Source organism: Capricornis sumatraensis, chromosome 18 (assembly GCF_032405125.1).
Source record: "Capricornis sumatraensis isolate serow.1 chromosome 18, serow.2, whole genome shotgun sequence".
NCBI classification, from domain to species: Eukaryota; Metazoa; Chordata; class Mammalia; order Artiodactyla; family Bovidae; genus Capricornis; species Capricornis sumatraensis.
Genome location: NC_091086.1, coordinates 20,986,585 through 21,006,970, shown reverse-complemented (window position 1 = coordinate 21,006,970; position 20,386 = coordinate 20,986,585). Strand labels below are relative to the sequence as shown.

Below are 20,386 nucleotides of genomic sequence, written 5' to 3'. Positions count from 1 at the left end.
AAACCAATAATTTTTTGACAAATTGGACTGAAATAACTGGATCTTCATATGAGGAAGAAGAGGAATTTCAACCCTTACTTCACATCATACAAAAGAAGTTAACTCAAAGTGTATTATAGATCTTAATATAAAAGCATAAAACTGAGACAAAAATATTGAAGAAAATCTTCACAATCTTGAAGCAGACAAAGATTTCTTAGGACACAAAAACACAAACCATACAAAAAATATAAACAAGATTTCATCAAAATTTAATTCTACTTTTTACAAGACATCATTAAAAAATGAATGACAAGCAAAAGATCTGAAAAAAATATTCACATTGCATATATATGATAAAGACTTTTATCCAGAATATATTCAGAATTCTTGCAGTTCAATAAGAAACACCTCAGTTTTTTTTTCCAAATGGGAAAAGAATTTGAGTAGACATTTCAGAAGATAATAAATAACAAATATGCACATGAAAAGATGTTTATCATCACTATTTATCAGAAAATAGATAATTAATTAAAGCTACAATGAGATACCACTAAAATGTATAATGGGTAAATCAAAAAGACATAATAATAAATGTTAGCAAGGATCTGAAGTAACTAGAACTCCCATAGATTGCTAGTGGGAATGCAAAATGGTATACAGCCATTGTGAATTAGAGTTTGTTTATTATAAAGTGAAACTAACATATACCATTCTACCAGCAGGACTACCCAAGAGAAATGAAACCGTATGTCCATACAAATTCTTATACACCAAATCTATTTAAAATAGTTCCAGACGAGAAATAGCCTAAAATGTGATGTATGCTATTATGATATGGAATATTCCTCACAAAAAAAAGAACTATCAATATACATAACAACAACATGAAATGAATCTCAAAACCTGTGCTGAGGGAAGAAAGCTAGTCACAAACGGGTACCCACTAAACGAGTCTGCTTAAAACTACAGGAAACTATAGGAAAGACAAGTTTAATCTGTAAAGATAGAAACTAGATCTGTGGTTGTCTGGGGTCAAGGAAAGCTGTAGGAGTGTGGAGACTGACTGTAAAAGGGAGCAGAGGGACTTTTCTCAGGTAATATTCGTGTTGATATCGTGATTGCAGTGATGGGTACATAGTTATATACTTTTGTCAAAATTCATCAAACTGTACACAAAATGGATGCATATTTATTGTATACAAATTATACCTAACCATTTAAAAACTTACTCATGGGAAAGCAAACACTTTGAAAAAACAGAATACTTAACTCATTTTTATAAGACTAACACTATTTTGATACCAAAATTAGACAAAGACATTCAAGTACCAACTACCTTAGTGTATGTTTATTATTAGCCTTCTATCAAGAAAACACAACACTTGTACACATTGCTACATTTAAAACGGATAACCAACAAAGGCCTACTGTGTAGCACAGGGAATTGTGCTCATTATGTAATAACCTAAACTGGAAAAGAATTTGAAAAAGAATCGTCATATGTATATGTATAACTCAATCACTTTGCTGTACACCTGAAACTACCATAACACTGTTAATCAACTATACTCCCAATATGAAACAAAAAGTAAAAAAATATATATATAAAGAAAAAATAAAGTCTCCATATATTATATATCCACCAAAAAAAGAAAAAAAAAAAAAACAGCACCGATCAAACATTTAAAGATATTTAGGGGGTTTCCATGGTGGCTCATTGGTAAAGAATCTGCCTGGCAATGCAGGAGGCACAGGTTCAATCCCTGGTCAGGGAAGATCTCACATGCCACAGAGCAATTAAGCCCGTGCACTACAACTATTGAGCCTGTGCTCTAGAGTCCAGGAGCTGAAACTACTGAACCTGCATGCCACAATTACTGAAGCCCATGAGCCCTAGAACTTAAGATCTGCAACAAGAGAAGCCACTGCGATGAGAGGCCCAAGCACAAGTAGAGTAGCCCTTACTCACCACATCTAGAGAAAAAGCCCACCTGCAGCAATGAAGACCCAGCATAGTCAAAAATAAATAAATAAAATTAGTTAAAAAATAAAATTAAAGATACGTAGGTATTTGCAGCAGGAGAGGGGAAGTTTGGATAAAGAGAACAATAATAATAGCTTCCTAACAAAAGTAATCTAATTTACAGTTTTGTCCTGAAGTCTTGCTACATTTTTCCTTATTTAAAAAATTTCATCTCCTAACCAATCTTCTTTAAAAAGTATATCTCTACTGGAGACCAAATATTAATACTGATTTCCAAAAGCAAGACTTATATATCCCTGCAGCTTTCAATACAACTTTCAACAATTCTTCCAAAATTAGAATTATAGTTCACTCAAATGCTATTAATTGATATATGAGTTAAGTCAAATCTAAAAGTTTTATGATTGCAAAACCTGTTCATCTTTTATGAAAAAATCAGACTTATATAATAGTAGAGTAGCATAATGGACTGTCATCCCAGCCACATATCATTAAGATTATAAAATTCAAAATGTTATTATTTTTGCTTTATCTTTCTCTTTTCTTCTTCTTTCTTTAACAAGCAAATCTCAGATGTCCTGCTACTTGAATCACATATACTTCAACATATATCTCTAAAATATATTCATTTCTTAAAAGATTTCTATTTAAGATTATCTGCTTTTATACAGTATAAATATATAGCTTTCTCAATATATACATGCCTGGTTGAATTCTTGTGAATTCTCTTCAACATAATTTTTTTCAATTTCTAAAGCCTATGGCAGCTACATAATTAATAAAAAAAATCAAAGATGACTCTTTTCTCTAAGGTTTCATTAAGTGTTGATAACTTAAGGCCTGCATTAAAGCCAGATATATTTAAATAAAGCATATAGATCAGTTTTTCATTTGACAAGGAAGCTGATTTTTTGCTTGCATAAGGGAATGAACATGGTCTAGTCTTAGCTATCCACTGCTGTTTAAAATATACCATTCCCACATAAGTATGTGTGTGTGCTCAGTCATGTCCGATTCTTTGTGACCCCATGGACTGTAGTGTCAACAGGCTCCTCTGTCCATGGGATTTTCGGGCAAGAATATTGGAGTGGGTTGCCATTTCCTTCTCCAGTACATAAATATACCCCGGGTGCAAAACCATATTCTATTAATATACAACCTAAAAATTAGTACAAAATATTCACAGTCTAGTAACACAGTAGAGGTACTTCTCACTAATTCATGGTCAAAGATTTTTCATAATCACTTAACATTTACCTTACTAAATGATAAAAATGATAAAAACTTTTGTCTTATACTCTATATAGAGCACATTATACTCTGAAAAGTACCTGATATATTTACCATATTATTTTGTTTCAGTACTTTATTTTAATAATGACATGAGTTGTACCACAGTTGACTTGCTAAATTCCTTAAAGTTCAACCCTATGATCTTAGAAGCAAGTAAAAGAATTTTCATCCATGAATAGGGGGTATGTTTAGTAAACCCTACTTAGTTGTCTGAAGATAAAGGGATAAGGTGATAGTGATATAGGAATCAACATGGAAAGAAAACTAATTTCTAGTGTTTCAAATAACATTTTTGAATTGAAGCATTCTGGCTTTCAATATAAAGCATTTTGTGGATTCCCCTCAATTTTCCCTCATGTTATCAAACAAGAATTAGCTGTGAAATAGTTACTCCAAGGCACATATATCTTAAGAGGTATATTCTACTTCTCTTTTACATTTCTTCTACATAAGGTACAAACCATTCATCTTAGGAAGAATTACAAGGAATTATCCATAAGGTCACCAAAAAAAATCTAATAAGCTTAGAGTAGCTCAGTTAGACTCTAATAAAAAATACAAAAGAGATGAACCCTCACCTTGCCTATTTAAGTGCATATAAGAACAGGGCTTGTAATGCATATGTTGACATTGACTAACTTGTGGTTGCATGAGGTAATAGTGCCCTCATTGACACATTATTCATCTGCTGCATGTTACTTGTCCTAACCTTTCAATTTAATTGAACCTAAAAGACCCTATTAAATTCAGTCTGGTTGTATAAGATTATGACAGTCATTAATGAGTCAGATTTTTAAGTGAGTTCAAGATAAACTGCCTGGTTAAGAGGGCTTTTCCCTTTTGTTTCCCTGCTGTTTATTGCAATGGAAACTAGAATACCAATATTTTTAGGACTTCATTAAAAGTGTAATACTGACTTTCCTTGTGTCTGAATTAAGTCAGGTTTGAAACTTGATGGTTACTTGAATTCACACATAAATCAATACCAATGTGGTAAACTTTAAATTGAAACTTTCAAAGTAATGCAAGAGACTGACCCAATTTTACTCTTCACTTAGGGAGAAAAAAATGAATTACAGATTTATCTCAGGAATGACCTCTGAGGCAAGTATACAATAAACATTCATTTTGTTTGTTCTTTTCCCCCATCCATTTTTCTACCAAAAAGGCAGACTGTAAAAAACTTAAGGCATACCAATCAGCATCAGAAGTTCTTGCAAACAGCCTGCTTCTTTTAGTTTAAAATGTTTGACTATCCTTTTAAAGCATTCAAACTTCTCTCCCTCCACATCAGCAAGCTTTTACATTTACTGTTGCCTGTTGCTTGAAATAAAGTAAGGGTTTTATTGCGACTGGGTGGTGGGTTGGGAGAGGGGAAAGTCATAGGATAGTTTTTGGCACAGATTTATTGAAAACAAATATTGAAAACTCCAGATCCTCCTAAAAAGTAGTGAGAATAATATCTCACTACTCCTGTAATATCAGGATTTTGTTATTTACTGACACAGAAGTACACCTGAAAATGCAAACTGCACAGCAGTAATTACACAAACCTAGAAAAGGCCATGCTCATAGATGTATGAACAGTGAAAAATCAAAGTTCACTTTATGGTAATGATGTCAATAATGATTTTTAAATATATATGTATTGTCACTTAAGGAAATGAAAGATCATTTAAACAATTTGACTGTGAGAAATTGGGTGTTGAGTGGATCATGATAAAGCTAAACTGTTTCAAATGTATATTAAAAAAACTTGAGTGTAGTGCATTCACTACTCTGAGGACACTAATCACTGAATCAGAGAGACTATTTAACAAATCTCCAATTCTTAAGATGATTTATCCCAACACCTTAAATGATAACACTCTCTATTGAAATCAGACAAAAAGGCATAAAATATGGTTGAGTACGGGCATTTCACACAGTAGTTATTTATGAATTGCTCAAAAACGTGGAGCTCTAAAATTTATTTTGATTTTCTTAAACTCACTCACTTGTGACCAATCTCATGTGCAATGGTAAAAGCTGAACCCAGGCCAATGTCTTCATTAATGCTGCAGCTCCTTTCAGGCTCACACATTCCAGCCACAGAGGCCAAGCCTGAATAAACAGAAGGAGACACAAAGGGTCAAGCCAAGGTGTTTCAGTCTTAAAAAGCCCATACTTATAAATGCCTGGATTCTTTTTAATAACCTCCATGCACAGAAGGAGCAGTTGGCAAAAGGTTAACTTTCTAGTCATTTGCAAAATCACTGGGGGGAGTTTCACTTTGCCGGCTAGACATTAATATTTTTTGAACTGCAGTCAGTGCTGGAAAATGTCTAGACTAGGGGTTAGATTTATAAATTTTACTTCTGGTAACTTGGGACCACCTAGTAACTTGAGCCAGAAGAGGGAATTCAAGAAAGCATTTCTATTTTAACATTCTTCAGGCTGTAGAAAGCAAAATATATCCACATTATTTTTCTAAAGAGATCTGTTTAAGTTTAGTGGGTTCATAAAAATATACAAGCAACTTTTTAGTTACCAAAAAAAGGGAATCCCAAATGGTTTTTTAAAATGACATTTTTATAAAAACATAAATGAATGATTCAAAACAGAAAAAAGAACTGTTAAAGATGTGAGGTTTTTGCATTTTTTTAAAAAAAATTTTCTGAAATTAGTCCTGCAAGTGATGCAACAATTTCTTTAAGTATTTTAATGGACAGAAAGTCATTCACACATTCAGTGTGGCTGTCCCCTCTCTCATTCCCCTAAATGAAGTAGAGTTTTAGTAATAAAGCAAAAACTATGGTGTTAATTCACTGATTCTGGTGAAATGTTATGTTACTGAAGGCATTTTTCTCTTGGGAATTTTACCATGTAAAAATTTTAATATTTATTTTCAAATGAATACCATGCTTTGTGATTAGTCCATAACTTTAAAACAGTGCTGAGAAAGAAAAAAAAATTGTGTGAAAGATAAAATTTCATGTATTATAAGGAAATAGATGCCAAGTCATACTTAACACACATATGTACTTAGGTTATTTAGAATAAAGTGAAGAAAGAGTAAAAAAAAATATTTCATATATTAGGAGTCTACTATCATCACCCAGGTATTAATAATTATCTTCCCATGAAAAGTGATTTCAATCTAATTCAATTAATATTTACTGAATGCAATAAACAATGTTCTGTGTTAGGAACAATATCCCAGTTGCACTAATCTGGAACAGTAAAAGCTATCCAATTCATATTCTTATTGACAAGAAAACTCTAAAATTGCATTTCTATTGTATCAATTAATATGAAATATCAACACTTACTACCATATTGGAACAAAGTTGAGGTTAGTATTGGATTTGCTAATAGACCGTTTGCTTTTCTTACTGTTTTATGTTGGGGGGTAGCCAGGAATTGGGGAAGGAAGTAATTTCTGTCTCACAGAGTTAATAGTGATACCTTTGTCCTGCTCTTCCATTCAACTAGAAGTCTTGGGACTTGAAGAAGAGGAAGTAAAAAAGAGATTAGTTGGGCAAGATGACTTAATTGTTTTTTTTTGGTTAATCAAAAAAAAATTTAATGACTATTACTACTAAACTCCACAGAGAAAAAGAGAGGGAGGGAAACTACAAAAAACTTTGCAGTCCATTATCTTTTTTAAGCTATTGGGTTCAATACGATCCATAATATGGAAAAAATAAAGCCACTCTATTTGAATATTGTTTCTCTTTTGAGCTTTATGAAATCTGGCTTAAAAAATTGCTAATATTTATTGCTAAATTAACAGCATTTATATTCCCCAAATATATTACTCAACAGGTTATCTTTTTGTTGTTATTGTTGTTCTTGTTTGGTATGTGCCATATAGCCCTATTTTTAATTGAGAATTCTAAATGACTCCCCAGGGTGTATTTGCAAGCACAGATTTACTTCTGCATCTGCTATAAAATTGTTAGCTCTACTAAAAGAACAATCTAAGAAAGAACAGTTCTGGGAAATAACTACGATTTATTGAAAATACAAGGTATATCTTAACTAAAATAAAGAATTTAGATGCTAATATATTGTTTACAACTCCCCACCATTTTTTCTTTTCTTGTAAAATTAAAGCTGTCAGTTTTTATGTGTGATTTTGTTAATAAGGGCTTGATTACCATCAGGTCATTTAGATTTCCTCAGTTTGATGGCCAGTTTGCATGCTTAAATCTACTTAGCCATGTCACAATTAGTCACCAGCAGTACTAAGCAAGACAATATCCAAGAATTGGGATAAAACCAATATGAAAGTTAAAAAGACCACTCAAAAAGAAAAAAAACTGATCAACTGTGCTGATAACATATTTGCCACATATTAAATTCAACACATGTATATATAATGCAGTTCATTCAGTTTTCAGCATAAGAGATAGTATAAAAATAATTTATAATAGTTTATAATTAGACAAATATAATTTATATTATGATTGAAAATACATTGACATAATATATTGATTCTGGACCTTAAAATATACTAAAGCATTAGGCAGCGTTATTTATGTCCCAATGAAGAATGTACAGATCCTACATATGAATATAGCTATACGTATTTATTTCCTCAAAATATATACACTAGAGAATACAAGCTGTAGCTGGTATCCTCTTTGGGACTTAGTGGATACTGTACCTAAAACTGATTAAGTACTTAATAAAGACTTATAGAATCTACACAATAATGGAGGGAATAAGTTAAACTGTACAGATAATTTCTACATTAAATAATACCAGTTCATTTCTATAGTAAACACCCTTATATTTCCTTAAGTGACTTTAACAATATCCTTGCAGCATAAGGGCAGATATTACTCTTAACTTCATAGATAAGGAAATTGAAGAACAAAGAGCTAAATAAACTGTAAAAGGTAATGCACTAAAACTGTCAAAGCCAGTGGTTGGTTTTTAGCTCAGGTTCCCTTCCTTTGGATTATTGTTGGTCTTGTTAACATAACACACTATGAAGAAAACCTTTCTGATGTGAGCTTTCTCAGAAAAAAGAGCTCTTTCTCTGTTATGATTTTAACTAGCAAACTTCTCCACCATAATACTTGTCATTGGCAAACTGGGATTTCTTCTTTCACCATAAATCCTGAGGGAAATGGCCTGAGGGAAATGGTGAAAGAGAAGCCTGGGAAGGCAGGTAAAATCATCAAGAGAAATTTTAATTTCTAAAGGGGTATTTAACTGACCTCCTCAGGAAGTGAGGTTAATACCTTTTCTCCCACCTCTACTTTAAATTTGATCTCAAAATTCTCATGAAGTGCACAGGAACAGATTTATAACTACTCCTTTACAGATAAGAAAAGTGAGACTTGTCAGAGAATCTAGAGAATTCACCTTCAGTTGCTTAACCTCTAGCACTATGACACTGAAAAAAGAGAAAACATAGAAAAGGCTCCTTTTTTACTTAAAATAATTCTAGTTGCTTAACAATTTAGTTGACTTGAAAGCTACCATTTTCCCTCCTTTGTATTTGCAGTTAACATTTAACCACTATGAAGTTATGCTCCGCAACAATGCATAATTTTTTAAATTGTAGACTAGTATAGAACTGCCTTAAAAATGTGATATTTAGGAAGAACAAGGAAGATAATTCTGCTCTCTCTCCAAGTCTGGCTATAATATTTTACAAAATTGGATTTTTTTTCTGTACAGGTAATAAAATTTTCCAATAATATATTAATTTATGAGGACATAATCTTTCCACAAATTGGGACCAAAAGAAGTACTGTTCTTAATGTCTCTGCATGAAGTATCTCCCAAGTTTCTTTTTCCTTTCCTTTCCTGAGATTTGAAGGTGCTTTAATTTGCCCTCAAACTCTCAATATTTTTGGAAAATACATTACAGAGATGGATTATATGAAAATGAGTGGTAACTTTTGATTTAGTATTACTGTGTGATGATTTTGAAACACCTTCTAATTTGTTTTTAATCATCATTCTACTTGTTTCCTAATCAGTGACATATCCACAAAGGTCTGGTTTAATACTTTATAGGAATAATTTCAGATGTGCCAGAAATGAAAATCACCAAATTAATAATGATTAAAAACTAAAACTATTGGACCAAAAAGACAATCTGAACTATCCTCCCTTTATAAAAAAACTTACCCAGTGTTCCACAGGGCTTATTTTTATAAGTGCAGATATCATATCTATAGAGGAGAAAAAAGAGAAATGAAATTTGTAATCTGATCAAATTTTTTAAATGTTTTGTATATTCATCACATTTCTTTCATGGAGCTTTGGTTGTCAGACCAAAATCAGTGCAATTATAAGCAGCCAGCTGGAGTGTCGGCATTTTCAGCACTCTGGGGGACACGCCGGCTGTACTACACTCACAGCCTCTGGCTGCAAGCCAGTGGGACACCTGCCAGTAAGAAAGAAAGGTTAAAGTGGATTTCTGTAATTGCAAGTTCCATAAAACCATCTACCATACTGTTTTGAAGCTAGAATAGCTTGTCTGCAGAATGCTACTGCTTCTACAAAAAGCAAATGGGTGGCTTTTTATTCCCAATATCTTTTGGACCTGCTGGAACATTTTTTTTATTATAGCCACAGATGGTATTTTATACTTCTGAGCTACAAGCAATATTTGGAATTCCTTCAACTCTAACACAGGTTCTTGTTTTTTTTTTAAAAAAAAAAATAGGGCTAAACAACAATGGGAATAAAATTGATATCATCTGGCTTTCCTAGTTGTATATCAATAATTTAGTATATCAAAACATTTAAAATATAAACATTTTACAAAGAACTAAAAAAATAGCTCAATAGAAACCTTTCCTAATGTTGGTCAGATACTTATTCCAATGTTGTACTACATTAAAACTCAACATAAAAAATAGAATCTATAATACTCCATATTTTAATGTATATTACATTTAGAATGCTAAATCAATATTGATGCAGACATTTAAGTACTTTTATATATCTTTTTAATTGAATCTCTAAAATCAAAAGTACTCAAACTACTAAAATGAAAATAAAAAATAAAGTTAAAAAGACTGAACATTTTTGTTTGCCTACAATTTATGCTAGAAAGGAAAAGCTTTTTTGGAAAAAAGAATAAACTTTCACCAACTACAGGAAAATCTAAGTTGGAAAAGTTTTTTTTTTTAATTGTATATAAATGGTTAGTCCATATCACTTGAAGAAGGGGTTAATAATCAGTCTCATTCTTGTTCATTATATCAAAATGTGTTTTCAAGAAACAAATATTATACCATTGGTTATTTCCTTAAAATCCCTGAAGATTCCTTTGCCTACTTTTGAATTTCAAAATCTTGATCTTGATGACTTTATATTTGAGAAAAGGGATTTCTTCTCTTCTTGCATAACTTTATCTTCTGACCATTCACACATTCATGCCCTCTCTTTTCCTGTAATAAGTAAACCACAGGATTGCAGTACCTGGTACACTCCTAAATATAAGATAGATATCAGTATCTAGTACACACTTGAATATAAGAGAGAGGGTACTTGGTGTACTTATCAAAGCACCAGAAAATATATTCTGGGTGTCACAATCAATTTATCTTGTGATTATATGTGTAATGCCTATGACATTACATAGACACCACCCAAACCAGCAGTCTTCAACACAATGTAAACACATCTCTCATTGGTAACGCAGATACAAATGCATTACCTATTAAACGGAGCCTATTTCCAAATCATTAATTTCCATTTATCAGTTCAGTTCAGTTCAGTTCAGTCGCTCAGTTGTGTCCGACTCTTTGCAACCCCATGAATCGCAGCACGCCAGGCCTCCCTGTCCATCACCAAATCCCGGAGTTCACTCAGACTCACGTCCATCGAGTCAGTGATGCCATCCAGCCATCTCATCCTCGGTCGGCCCCTTCTCCTCCTGCCCCCAATCCCTCCCAGCATCAGAGTCTTTTCCAATGAGTCAACTCTTTGCATGAGGTGGCCAAAGTATTGGAGTTTCAGCTTTAGCATCATTCCTTCCAAAGAAATCCCAGGGCTGATCTCCTTGCAGTCCAAGGGACTCTCAAGAGTCTTCTCCAACACCACAGTTCAAAAGCATCCATTCTTTGGCGCTCAGCCTTCTTCACAGTCCAACTCTCACATCCATACATGACTACTGGAAAAACCATAGCCTTGACTAGACGGACCTTAGTCGGCAAACAAATGTCTCTGCTTTTGAATATACTATCTAGGTTGGTCATAACTTTTCTTCCAAGGAGTAAGCGTCTTTTAATTTCATGGCTGCAGTCACCATCTGCAGTGATTTTGGAGCCCCCAAAAATAAAGTCTGACACTGTTTCCACTGTTTCCCCATCTGTTTCCCATGGAGTGATGGGACCAGATGCCATGATCTTCGTTTTCTGAATGTTGAGCTTTCAGCCAACTTTTTCACTCTCCTCTTTTACTTTCATCAAGAGGCTTTTTAGTTCCTCTTCACTTTCTGTCATAAGGGTGGTGTCATCTGCATATCTGAGGTTATTGCAATTTCCATTTGTACCCCTATCTAAAGTTGGTTTGCTGAAAATGCATCTGCAAGTCACCAATATTCTGTCCCTCTTTCACTTTTCATAATTGGCCTGTTTCTACTTTACAAAAAAAAGAAAGCATACTTCTCACCCGTCCCAAACCTTGTCACCGTGCATTGTTCCCCTGGGGATAAAAGTTTCCAGAGCATAATGCAAGTGGATAATTCAAGAATGCATTGATCCTAGAGGATAATCCTTTATGTGAAAAGCAAGAAAAACTGAAGGGGATGATGCTTGTTTCATCCTGGGAAGATCCTGTGTCTGTCAGTCTATCTGACTGTTTATTAGTAAATCTATCTATCTCATAATTAGAATTCAGAAGTGAGATGGTTGCCATGGAGTGTATTAACAGGCTGATTTGATCTAAAAAATAAAGACATCAAAGTCTGACTTAGCTAAGTAATTTGGAAGCTGGGAATGATGTAGCCAGTTAGATTTTATGTAGACATTTTTTTATGACAATGAAGTAGGCACCTCCAAAGTTTTGAAAACATTTATTTGAAGCATTTACACAATATATGTTTTTAGCTATAGTCTCTGTAGCTACTTAAACTTGCAATTAAAAGTATTTTAGATTTAAAATATGCAAAGTGGTATATAATTTCTCAAAATTATTTTAGGGGTCAAATTAAGCAAAAAATTTGAAAAGCCACAGACAAACACAACTTATATTTCCACCTCTTAGCAGTCCTTTCTTATCTTCTTTTCTTGTTCTCATTTTGCCTATACCCTTTATATTGCAGTAGATGAATATTATTTCATTCTGTCATGACTGCAAAAATACTTACACAAAGGCTAAAGATACCAATAATAAAAGCTAAAGCATCCTAGACTAAGATATTTCTATTTGCATTTTCTTCAGCTTTCTCCAATCCTTTAATATATCTATAGAATTTTTCTATAAGCCATTCTATAGAGAAAAGACATAATTTCTTATTGGCTTCTTCATTCAATTCATACTCTATCCTTCTCTGTTTTATACTCACAGAGAACAATTATGACCTATGCTTCACCTATAATATCAAGTACTAAAGGCAACATTTTTACATTCATTCTTTTATATACAGATGTACTGAGTACCTATCATGTGCCCAGATATAGTGCCATATACTTAAACCTAAAGATGAACAAGTAAGTTATAGTCTATTTGGGAAAAGACACATAAGCAGATAAGTTACAAAATGTGAAAAAATGATTAAATAAATGTTAAAAAGCTAAACTTACACACAATAGAGCTAATACTTGCTAGCTATTATAATTAAGATTATTGTCACAATCAAGTTATAAACAAAATACTGTGGAAATACAGATGAAGGAATGATTCCGTAATAGAAAACTAGGAAACAGATGCATATAGGACATAACATCTGAAATGGATTTCAAAGATCTAGCCAGATAAAACAGAAAAGTAAATGCATTCTAGGTATATAATAAAATAGTCAAAGAAGCAGAGTTTGGAAAGGGTATGGCATGTGCAGGGAACCATGAAAAATTCAGAGAGGCTGAAACACTCAAAGTATAGGGTAAAATATCAGAATACGAATTTGGGGAGTTGTTGTGGGAAGGATACAGTATTAAATACTCTGAATGCCAAACAGATTTTTTTTTTTCCTATAGGCAAAAGAAACTTAAGTTTGAACAACAGGAAACATTTTCAAGTATGTTTATATGAATGTGTATACAGATTAAGTTTGCATACAGATAAGTGTGGAAGGTAAATAAATGGTGGGTATCTGAGAGTGGGAGGTAGAAGAGTGGGGGAGAATACAATGATTTTTACTCTTTTTACTATGTGTGTGTTTGTTGCTCAGTCATGTCCAGCTCTTTGCAACCCCACAGTCTGTAGCCCTGTCCATGGAATTCTCCAGGCAAGAATACTGGAGTGGATTGCCATTCCCTTCTCCAGGGGAACTTCCCAACCCAGGGATCGAACTCTGGTCTTCTGCCTCGCAGGCAGATTCTTTACCGTTTGAGCTACAAGTCTCTTAAAAAAAAAAAAATGAGGCCTTAGCACCTGAACAGGGACATGAACCCTGGACCCTCAGATTAAAAGTCTGATGCTCCAACGACAGAACTATCCAGGCAATGTATACTCTATTACATCCTCCCTCAGTGTTAGTTGCTCAGTCATATCTGACGCTTTGTGACCCTGTGGACTGTAGCCCACTAGGCTCCTCTGTCCATGGAAATTCCAGGCAAGAACAGTGGAGTGGGTTGCCACTCTCTTCTCCAGAGATCTGCCTGACCCAAGGATTGAACCTGGGTATCCCACACTGCAGGCAGATTTCTTTACTGTCTGAGGCACCAGGGAAGCCTAATAAATTTCTGTTTAGCCAAGATTTAATCAGAAAGCATTCTGGCTATACGGGCCTTTGATTATCAACACAAGAGATAACTGATAACTAGCCTAATTAATGTTTAATACATGTTACCTGCCTCCTTAGAAACCTGTCTGTGGTCAAAAAGTAACAGGTAGAATCAGACATGGAACAACAAACAGGTTCAAAATTGGGAAAGGAGTATGTCAAGGCTGTATATTGTCATCCTGCTTATTTAACTTATATGCAGAATACATTATTTGAAATGCTGAGCTAGATGAATCACAAGCTGGAATCAAGATTGCCAGGAAAAATATCAATAACCTCAGATATGCAGATGATACCACTTTAATGGCAGAAAGTGAAGAGGAACTAAAAGCCTTTTGAGGAAAGTGAAAGAGGAGAGTGAAAAAGCTGGCTTAAAACTCAACATTCAAAAAACTAAGATCATGGCATCCAGTCCTATTACATCATGGCAAATAGATCAGGAAAATGTGGAAACAGTGTCAGATTTCATTTTCTTGGGCTCCAGAATCAATGCGGATGGTGACTGCAGCCACAAAATTAAAAGACACTTGCTCCTTGGAAGAATAGCTATGTCAAATCTAGATACTGGTAAAATGTATGGAGAGAATAACATGGAAACTTACATTACCATATGCAAAACAGATAGCCACTGGAAATTTGCTGTATGACGTAGGGAACTCAAACAGGGGCTTTGTATTGGTGAGATGAAGATGGAAATGGGAGGGAGGTTCAAGAGGGAGGGGACATGTGTATATCTATGGCTAATTGATGTTGATCTTTGATAGAAAACAACAAAATTCTTTAAAGCAATTGTCCTTCAATTAAAAAAAAATTTTTTTTTAAAGAAACCTGGACAGTGTTTTAAAAAGTAGAGACATCACTTTGCTGACAAAGGTCCACATAGTCAAAGCTATGGTTTTTCCAGTAGTCACGTATGGATGTGAGAGTTGGGCCATAAAGAAGGCTGAGAGCCAAAGAATTGACGCTTTCGAACTGTGGTGCTGGAGAAGACTCAAGGGTCCCTTGGACTGTAAGGAGATCAAACCAGTCAATTCTAAAAGAAATCAACCCTGAATATTCATTGGAAGGACTGATGCTAAAACTGAAGCTCCAATACTCTGGCCACTTGATGCAAAGAGCTAACTCACTGGAATATACCCTGATGCTGAGAAAAACTGAGAGCAAGAGGAAAAAGGGGTGACAGAGGATGAGCTAGCTGGATGACATCATTGACTCAATGGACATGAATCTGAGCAAATTCATGGAGACAGTGATGGAAAAAGAAGCCTGGCATGCTACAGCTCATGAGGTTGCAATGAGTCGGACATGACTTAGCAACTAAAAGCAACAACAAATGCTGAAAACACGTTTTTCATTGAAAAAAAAAAAAAGAAAATCAATGATGCTCCAGATCTGTAGACTGGCTGAAAGATCACAGAAGTACTCTACTGCTCTTCATGAACACTTACAATAATTCAGCAAACTTTGCAGGCTGTACACTAGGGTAAAGATTCTAAGATTTGTCTTGTGTGTCTACTCAGTGGTTTGAGTATTACAGCGCTAAGTGACAACTCTAAGAGTAATAGAATTCTGCCCCTAAAATATGTTCATGCACACATGCAATTCATTTTTTCATACAGAGAGTACCAAAACAGCCGAAATGTCATCCAACATTAAACACAAGGAGTATGAACTATTTTTTGACTCCTTGCTTACTTTATATTTGTATGCTTAATGAAATTTGATCTAAAACTTCCCTTCATTCAGTTGATACCATACACTCACCAAACCCTAAGAGTACGCCTGATCATATTAGCTTAGGTCAGTCTGACAATAAAAATTCCTGGCTGATGGAAGGAAGGGGTGATAAAGTAACACAATAATACTCTCAGCACCCTTATCAATCTCTAATAAATCCTGACCAACCCAAATATGGCAGGAGTCCCCAAACTTGGGCCTTTGTCTAAACTACAGGCTAAGCTAAGAAATACACTGGAGTCCTAAGTAGTGAAAGAAAAGCTAAAATACAATTAGAAAAAGGTTTTCCAGATTCTGAATCTAGATAGAAAAATAGCACTTTTTCACTATGGTACTTTTTTCTTTGTTTTCTTTTCATGAAAGAATAATAAAGGGCTCAATCAAGGCAGGTGAAAAAGAGCTAAGAAAAGTGATCAAAAGGATTCTAGATAAAGCCAGATACCTAAAGGAAATCAGGGATCTTTTTGAATGAGTAGATGAATGCACACATTGTCACTTCCTTACCCTCAATTCATCAGGGTGAATTGACTGAGCAAGATCAAAACCAGAGTTAGCTAAATATCTGTTACTATAACACTGGTATACTTTTCTGCTGTGGATACTTTAAACTGTTTAATCTCCTAATCACTTTGGCTAGACAGGGCTATCAGAGGAAACTGACCAAAATGTATCATGAAGCTCCATTTTAAGATCTGTACAATATAGCACTACCTTACAGTGATGTAATACCTGGGTGGGTTCTTCAGACCTTTCTTCAAAAACTACAATCCATTCTTATGCAAGTGAAACAATCATTGCAAAGAAGCATTCCTTTCAATGATTTACTTTTGAAAGTGAAATGATTCAAAATCTAAACCTTGAGTCTCATTTGTTTAACACCAAATCACAGACTAACTTCCAAACAGAATGTCCTATGTACTGTGCTGTCTCATTTTGTTCTCTTAGATGTGGTGGCAAAAGCCAACTGATGGTGACACAGCACTTTTCAGCTTTCTTTTCATGTGCTAAGGCTCATTGTAAAAAAAATTATCTCAGTTCTAAAAACAATTGTAATAAAATGAGAAAAGTTATTTTAATCTAGTATATTTGAGAACCTGGGAATTCCAAGGTCAAGGTGGCTGCAGATTCACTGTCTGATGACAGCCCACTTTCTAGCTTGTACACACCGTGTGCACATGACCTTTCCTTGGTGCCTGCTCTCATGCAGAGACAGAGAGCTCTGTGTCTCTTCCTCTCCTAATAAGGGCACTAATCCCATCATGAGGACTCGGTCCTCATGATCTCAACTAAATCTAATTACTTCACAAAGGCTCCACCTTCAAATATCATCATACTGGGGATTAGGACTTCAACACTGGAATCGGGGGTGTGGTTCAGTGGCTCAGTCACGTCCGACTCTGCGACCCCATGGCCATGGACTACAGCACTCCAGGGGGGATATACATTCAGTCCATAACATTTCACCTCTGTGCCCCAAATTTATGTCCTTCTCATGTCCAAATATGTTCATTCTATCACAGCAACCTCAAAAGTCTTACTGCATCCCCGTATCAACTCTAAAGTCCAGAGTCTTACCTAAGTATTGGCTAAATCAGATATGGGTGAGACTCTAGGCATAATTCATCTTGAGGCAAAATTCCTTTTCAGTTGTGAACTTTTGAAATCAGAAAAGTTATGTGTTTCCAAATGGAGGGACAGGCCTAGAATAGATGTTCTTATTCCAAAAGGTAGAAATCAGAATGAAGAAGGGGGTGATAGGTCCCTAGTAAATCTAAAATGTAGAAAGCAAATGCTATTAGACCTTAAGGCTTGAGGATAATGCTCTCTGATATGATGTTCTCCCTTCTAGAACCACTGGGGTGGTGGTATCATCCCATGGCTTCCTGAGGTGGCCTCACCCCTTCAGCTTGGCAGAGTGTTGCCCACTTGGCTTCATCCACTCAGCTTTCTGTGAGGGCCCTCCCATGCAGCTCTGCAGGGCAAAGTCTTGCCCTTTGAAACTAGGTAGAGGCAGTCTTGTTTCCCAGGCTGCACAGTCTGGGCCTGTGGTGGGAGTAGCAGCCCTGCTGGTCTCTGAATTGTCTTTAGGGTCTTTCTTCCATTTTCTTGAAAGATAATTCACATTCACAGCTTTCTTTCATTCCATCCTATTTTCTGTTTCCTTTTGTCCCAGCTGGCAATTTTTTCCTAGTATAATCCCATTTCTATTCCTGACTGTTTAGATGGCTGAAGAGGTCTGTAGCTCAGAACCACACTACTCTCCTTGTCAAATGGTTCAGTCAGCCACACACTGACTGTTCTCTTTTGAACACGTTTCCTCACTTTTTGCAATCTGGACAGGATGAGGATTTTCCAAATCTTGAAGTCCAGATTCTTTTCTGTTTAATACTTCCTTCTTCCTTTCTCTCCTTATATTTTATTGTAAGCAGTTAGGAGGAACTAAGGCACTCCTTCAATGCTTTGCTTAGAAATCTTCTCAGCTAAATATCCAATTTCTTTTCTCACAAGTTCTACCTTCTACAAAACACTAGAACACAAACATAATTTGGCCAAGCTTTTTTGCCACTTTATGACAAGTTTCAGTAAGATTCACCTTTCCTCCATTATCCAATAACCCTCACTTCTGACAGAGACATCGCCAAAATGGTCTTTCCATCCATATTTTTATCAACATTCTGCTCACGATTGTGTATTCTCTAAGAACATTGAAGCTTTCTCTATAACTAACTATCCTCCTTTTATGAGCTCTCACCAGAATCACCTGTAAAGCCCCTGCATAGCAACTAAGCTTCTTCTTCTGCTGCTGCTGCTAAGTCACTTCAGTTGTGTCCGACTGTGTGTGACCCCATAGATGGCAGCCCACCAGGCTCCCCTGTCCCTAGGATTCTCCAGGCAAGAATACTGGAATGGGTTGCCATTTCCCTCTCCAATGCATGAAACTGAAAACTCAAAGTGAAGTCGCTCAGTCGTGTCCGACTCTTAGCAACCCCATGGACTGCAACCTACCAGGCTCCTCCGTCCATGGGATTTTCCAGGCAAGAGTACTGGAGTGGGGTGCCATTGCCTTCTCCGCTTCTAGCAGGCACCTTACAAGTTTTTCAGTCTTTACACACTACCAAGTTTTAAACCTACCCCACTTCTCAGTACCAACTGCGTAATTAGTCAGCTTGGGCTATGTAACAAAATACCAGAGACTGAGTGGCTTTATCAACAAATATTTATTTCTCATATTTCTGGAGCGAGCAAGTCCAAGATCAAGGTGCTGGCAGATCCTAGGTCTGGTGAAGGCCCTCTTACCAACTCACAGACAGCCACCTCTTTACTGTGTCCTCACATGGCAGAGAGAGAGGGGGGGCTCTGGTATTGCCATCTTATAAGGGCATCAATTTCATCATGGGGCCCTACCCTCAAAATCTCATCTAATCTAATTACTTCCTAAAGGTCTTACCTCCTAATACTATAACCCTGGGGGTTAAGATGATGACATATGTATTTTAGGGGACCACATTCAGTCTACAACAGTACTTTAAACAGCAAATTTGATTCAATTTATGAACTTCACTGCTTAAGTTATATTTTCCCCCAAGTTACATGTTTTATAATACTTATCTCTGTATCCAAATGACCTTAATTATCTTGGAAAAGTTACTTGCTAACATTTTTGAACTCCTAAAACGCAAACAACCATACGTGTATTATCTGATAAAGGGACATAATTATTATTATGTGAATACCTTATACATTAGTCCTCAAAGATACGTCAGTTATTTGTTTAATAAATATTAGACATATTTAGCTACTAATTTCTGTCTTATGTCAGAGGTTACCCATGTTTTTGCTCATGGGATGAAATAAAGATTTACCTTTAAACTGTAAAACACAACTCTGGTTATTCACATTATAATATGAATTTTCCATTCAGTCTACTAGGATTTTTCTATTGGGAAGCATAAAAATAGTTAGCAAACAATGATTTTGCACAACAGTCTCCCAACTATTATAGCAAAATGTTGATCGACCTGACAAGATTGAAACTTTCATATGTAAGTTATAAAAGGCCTACCAACACAGGATTTTCATTACTTTACAATCACCAGTAGCCTCAATTCAAAAGATTATCATTTTGGTCCTCTGGGCCTATCCTCAATAGCATTTTAATCTTTCTACATCTCCTGGTTATCTAACAAATTTTCTCCTTGATTGCTTTGTCATTAAATCATGATATATTATTTTCCATGAATAAATTGTTTCTATATTTCTACACATTCACAAAAATCAGGATATTGCATTGTTTGCATTCTGTTAGTTAACAATATATTTTGAGCATATTTTTATGTTAGTAAAGAAATATGCACATCATTTTAATGACTTTATCAAATTCTACTGTAACAAAATTTATTTAAACAATTTTCTACCATTAAAAACATAAATTTTCCTAAGTTTTCACTGAAATAAACTTAACTGCAATGAACATCACTGTGTTTTGG

The 20,386-nt window shown here is 35.0% G+C and overlaps 1 protein-coding gene across 1 annotated transcript in view; it reads right to left on the bottom strand.

Annotated features, from left to right (window-relative positions):
- Positions 1–20,386, bottom strand: part of ADAMTS6 (ADAM metallopeptidase with thrombospondin type 1 motif 6) — a 277,466-nt gene that overhangs the window by 160,353 nt on the left and 96,727 nt on the right. Inside the window, exons 7-8 of the mRNA XM_068990700.1 lie at positions 9,392–9,435; positions 5,257–5,362 (exon numbers count right to left, since the gene is read on the bottom strand). Of these exons, the coding sequence (XP_068846801.1) occupies positions 5,257–5,362; positions 9,392–9,435 (150 nt within the window). The remainder of the gene's footprint in view (positions 1–5,256; positions 5,363–9,391; positions 9,436–20,386) is intronic.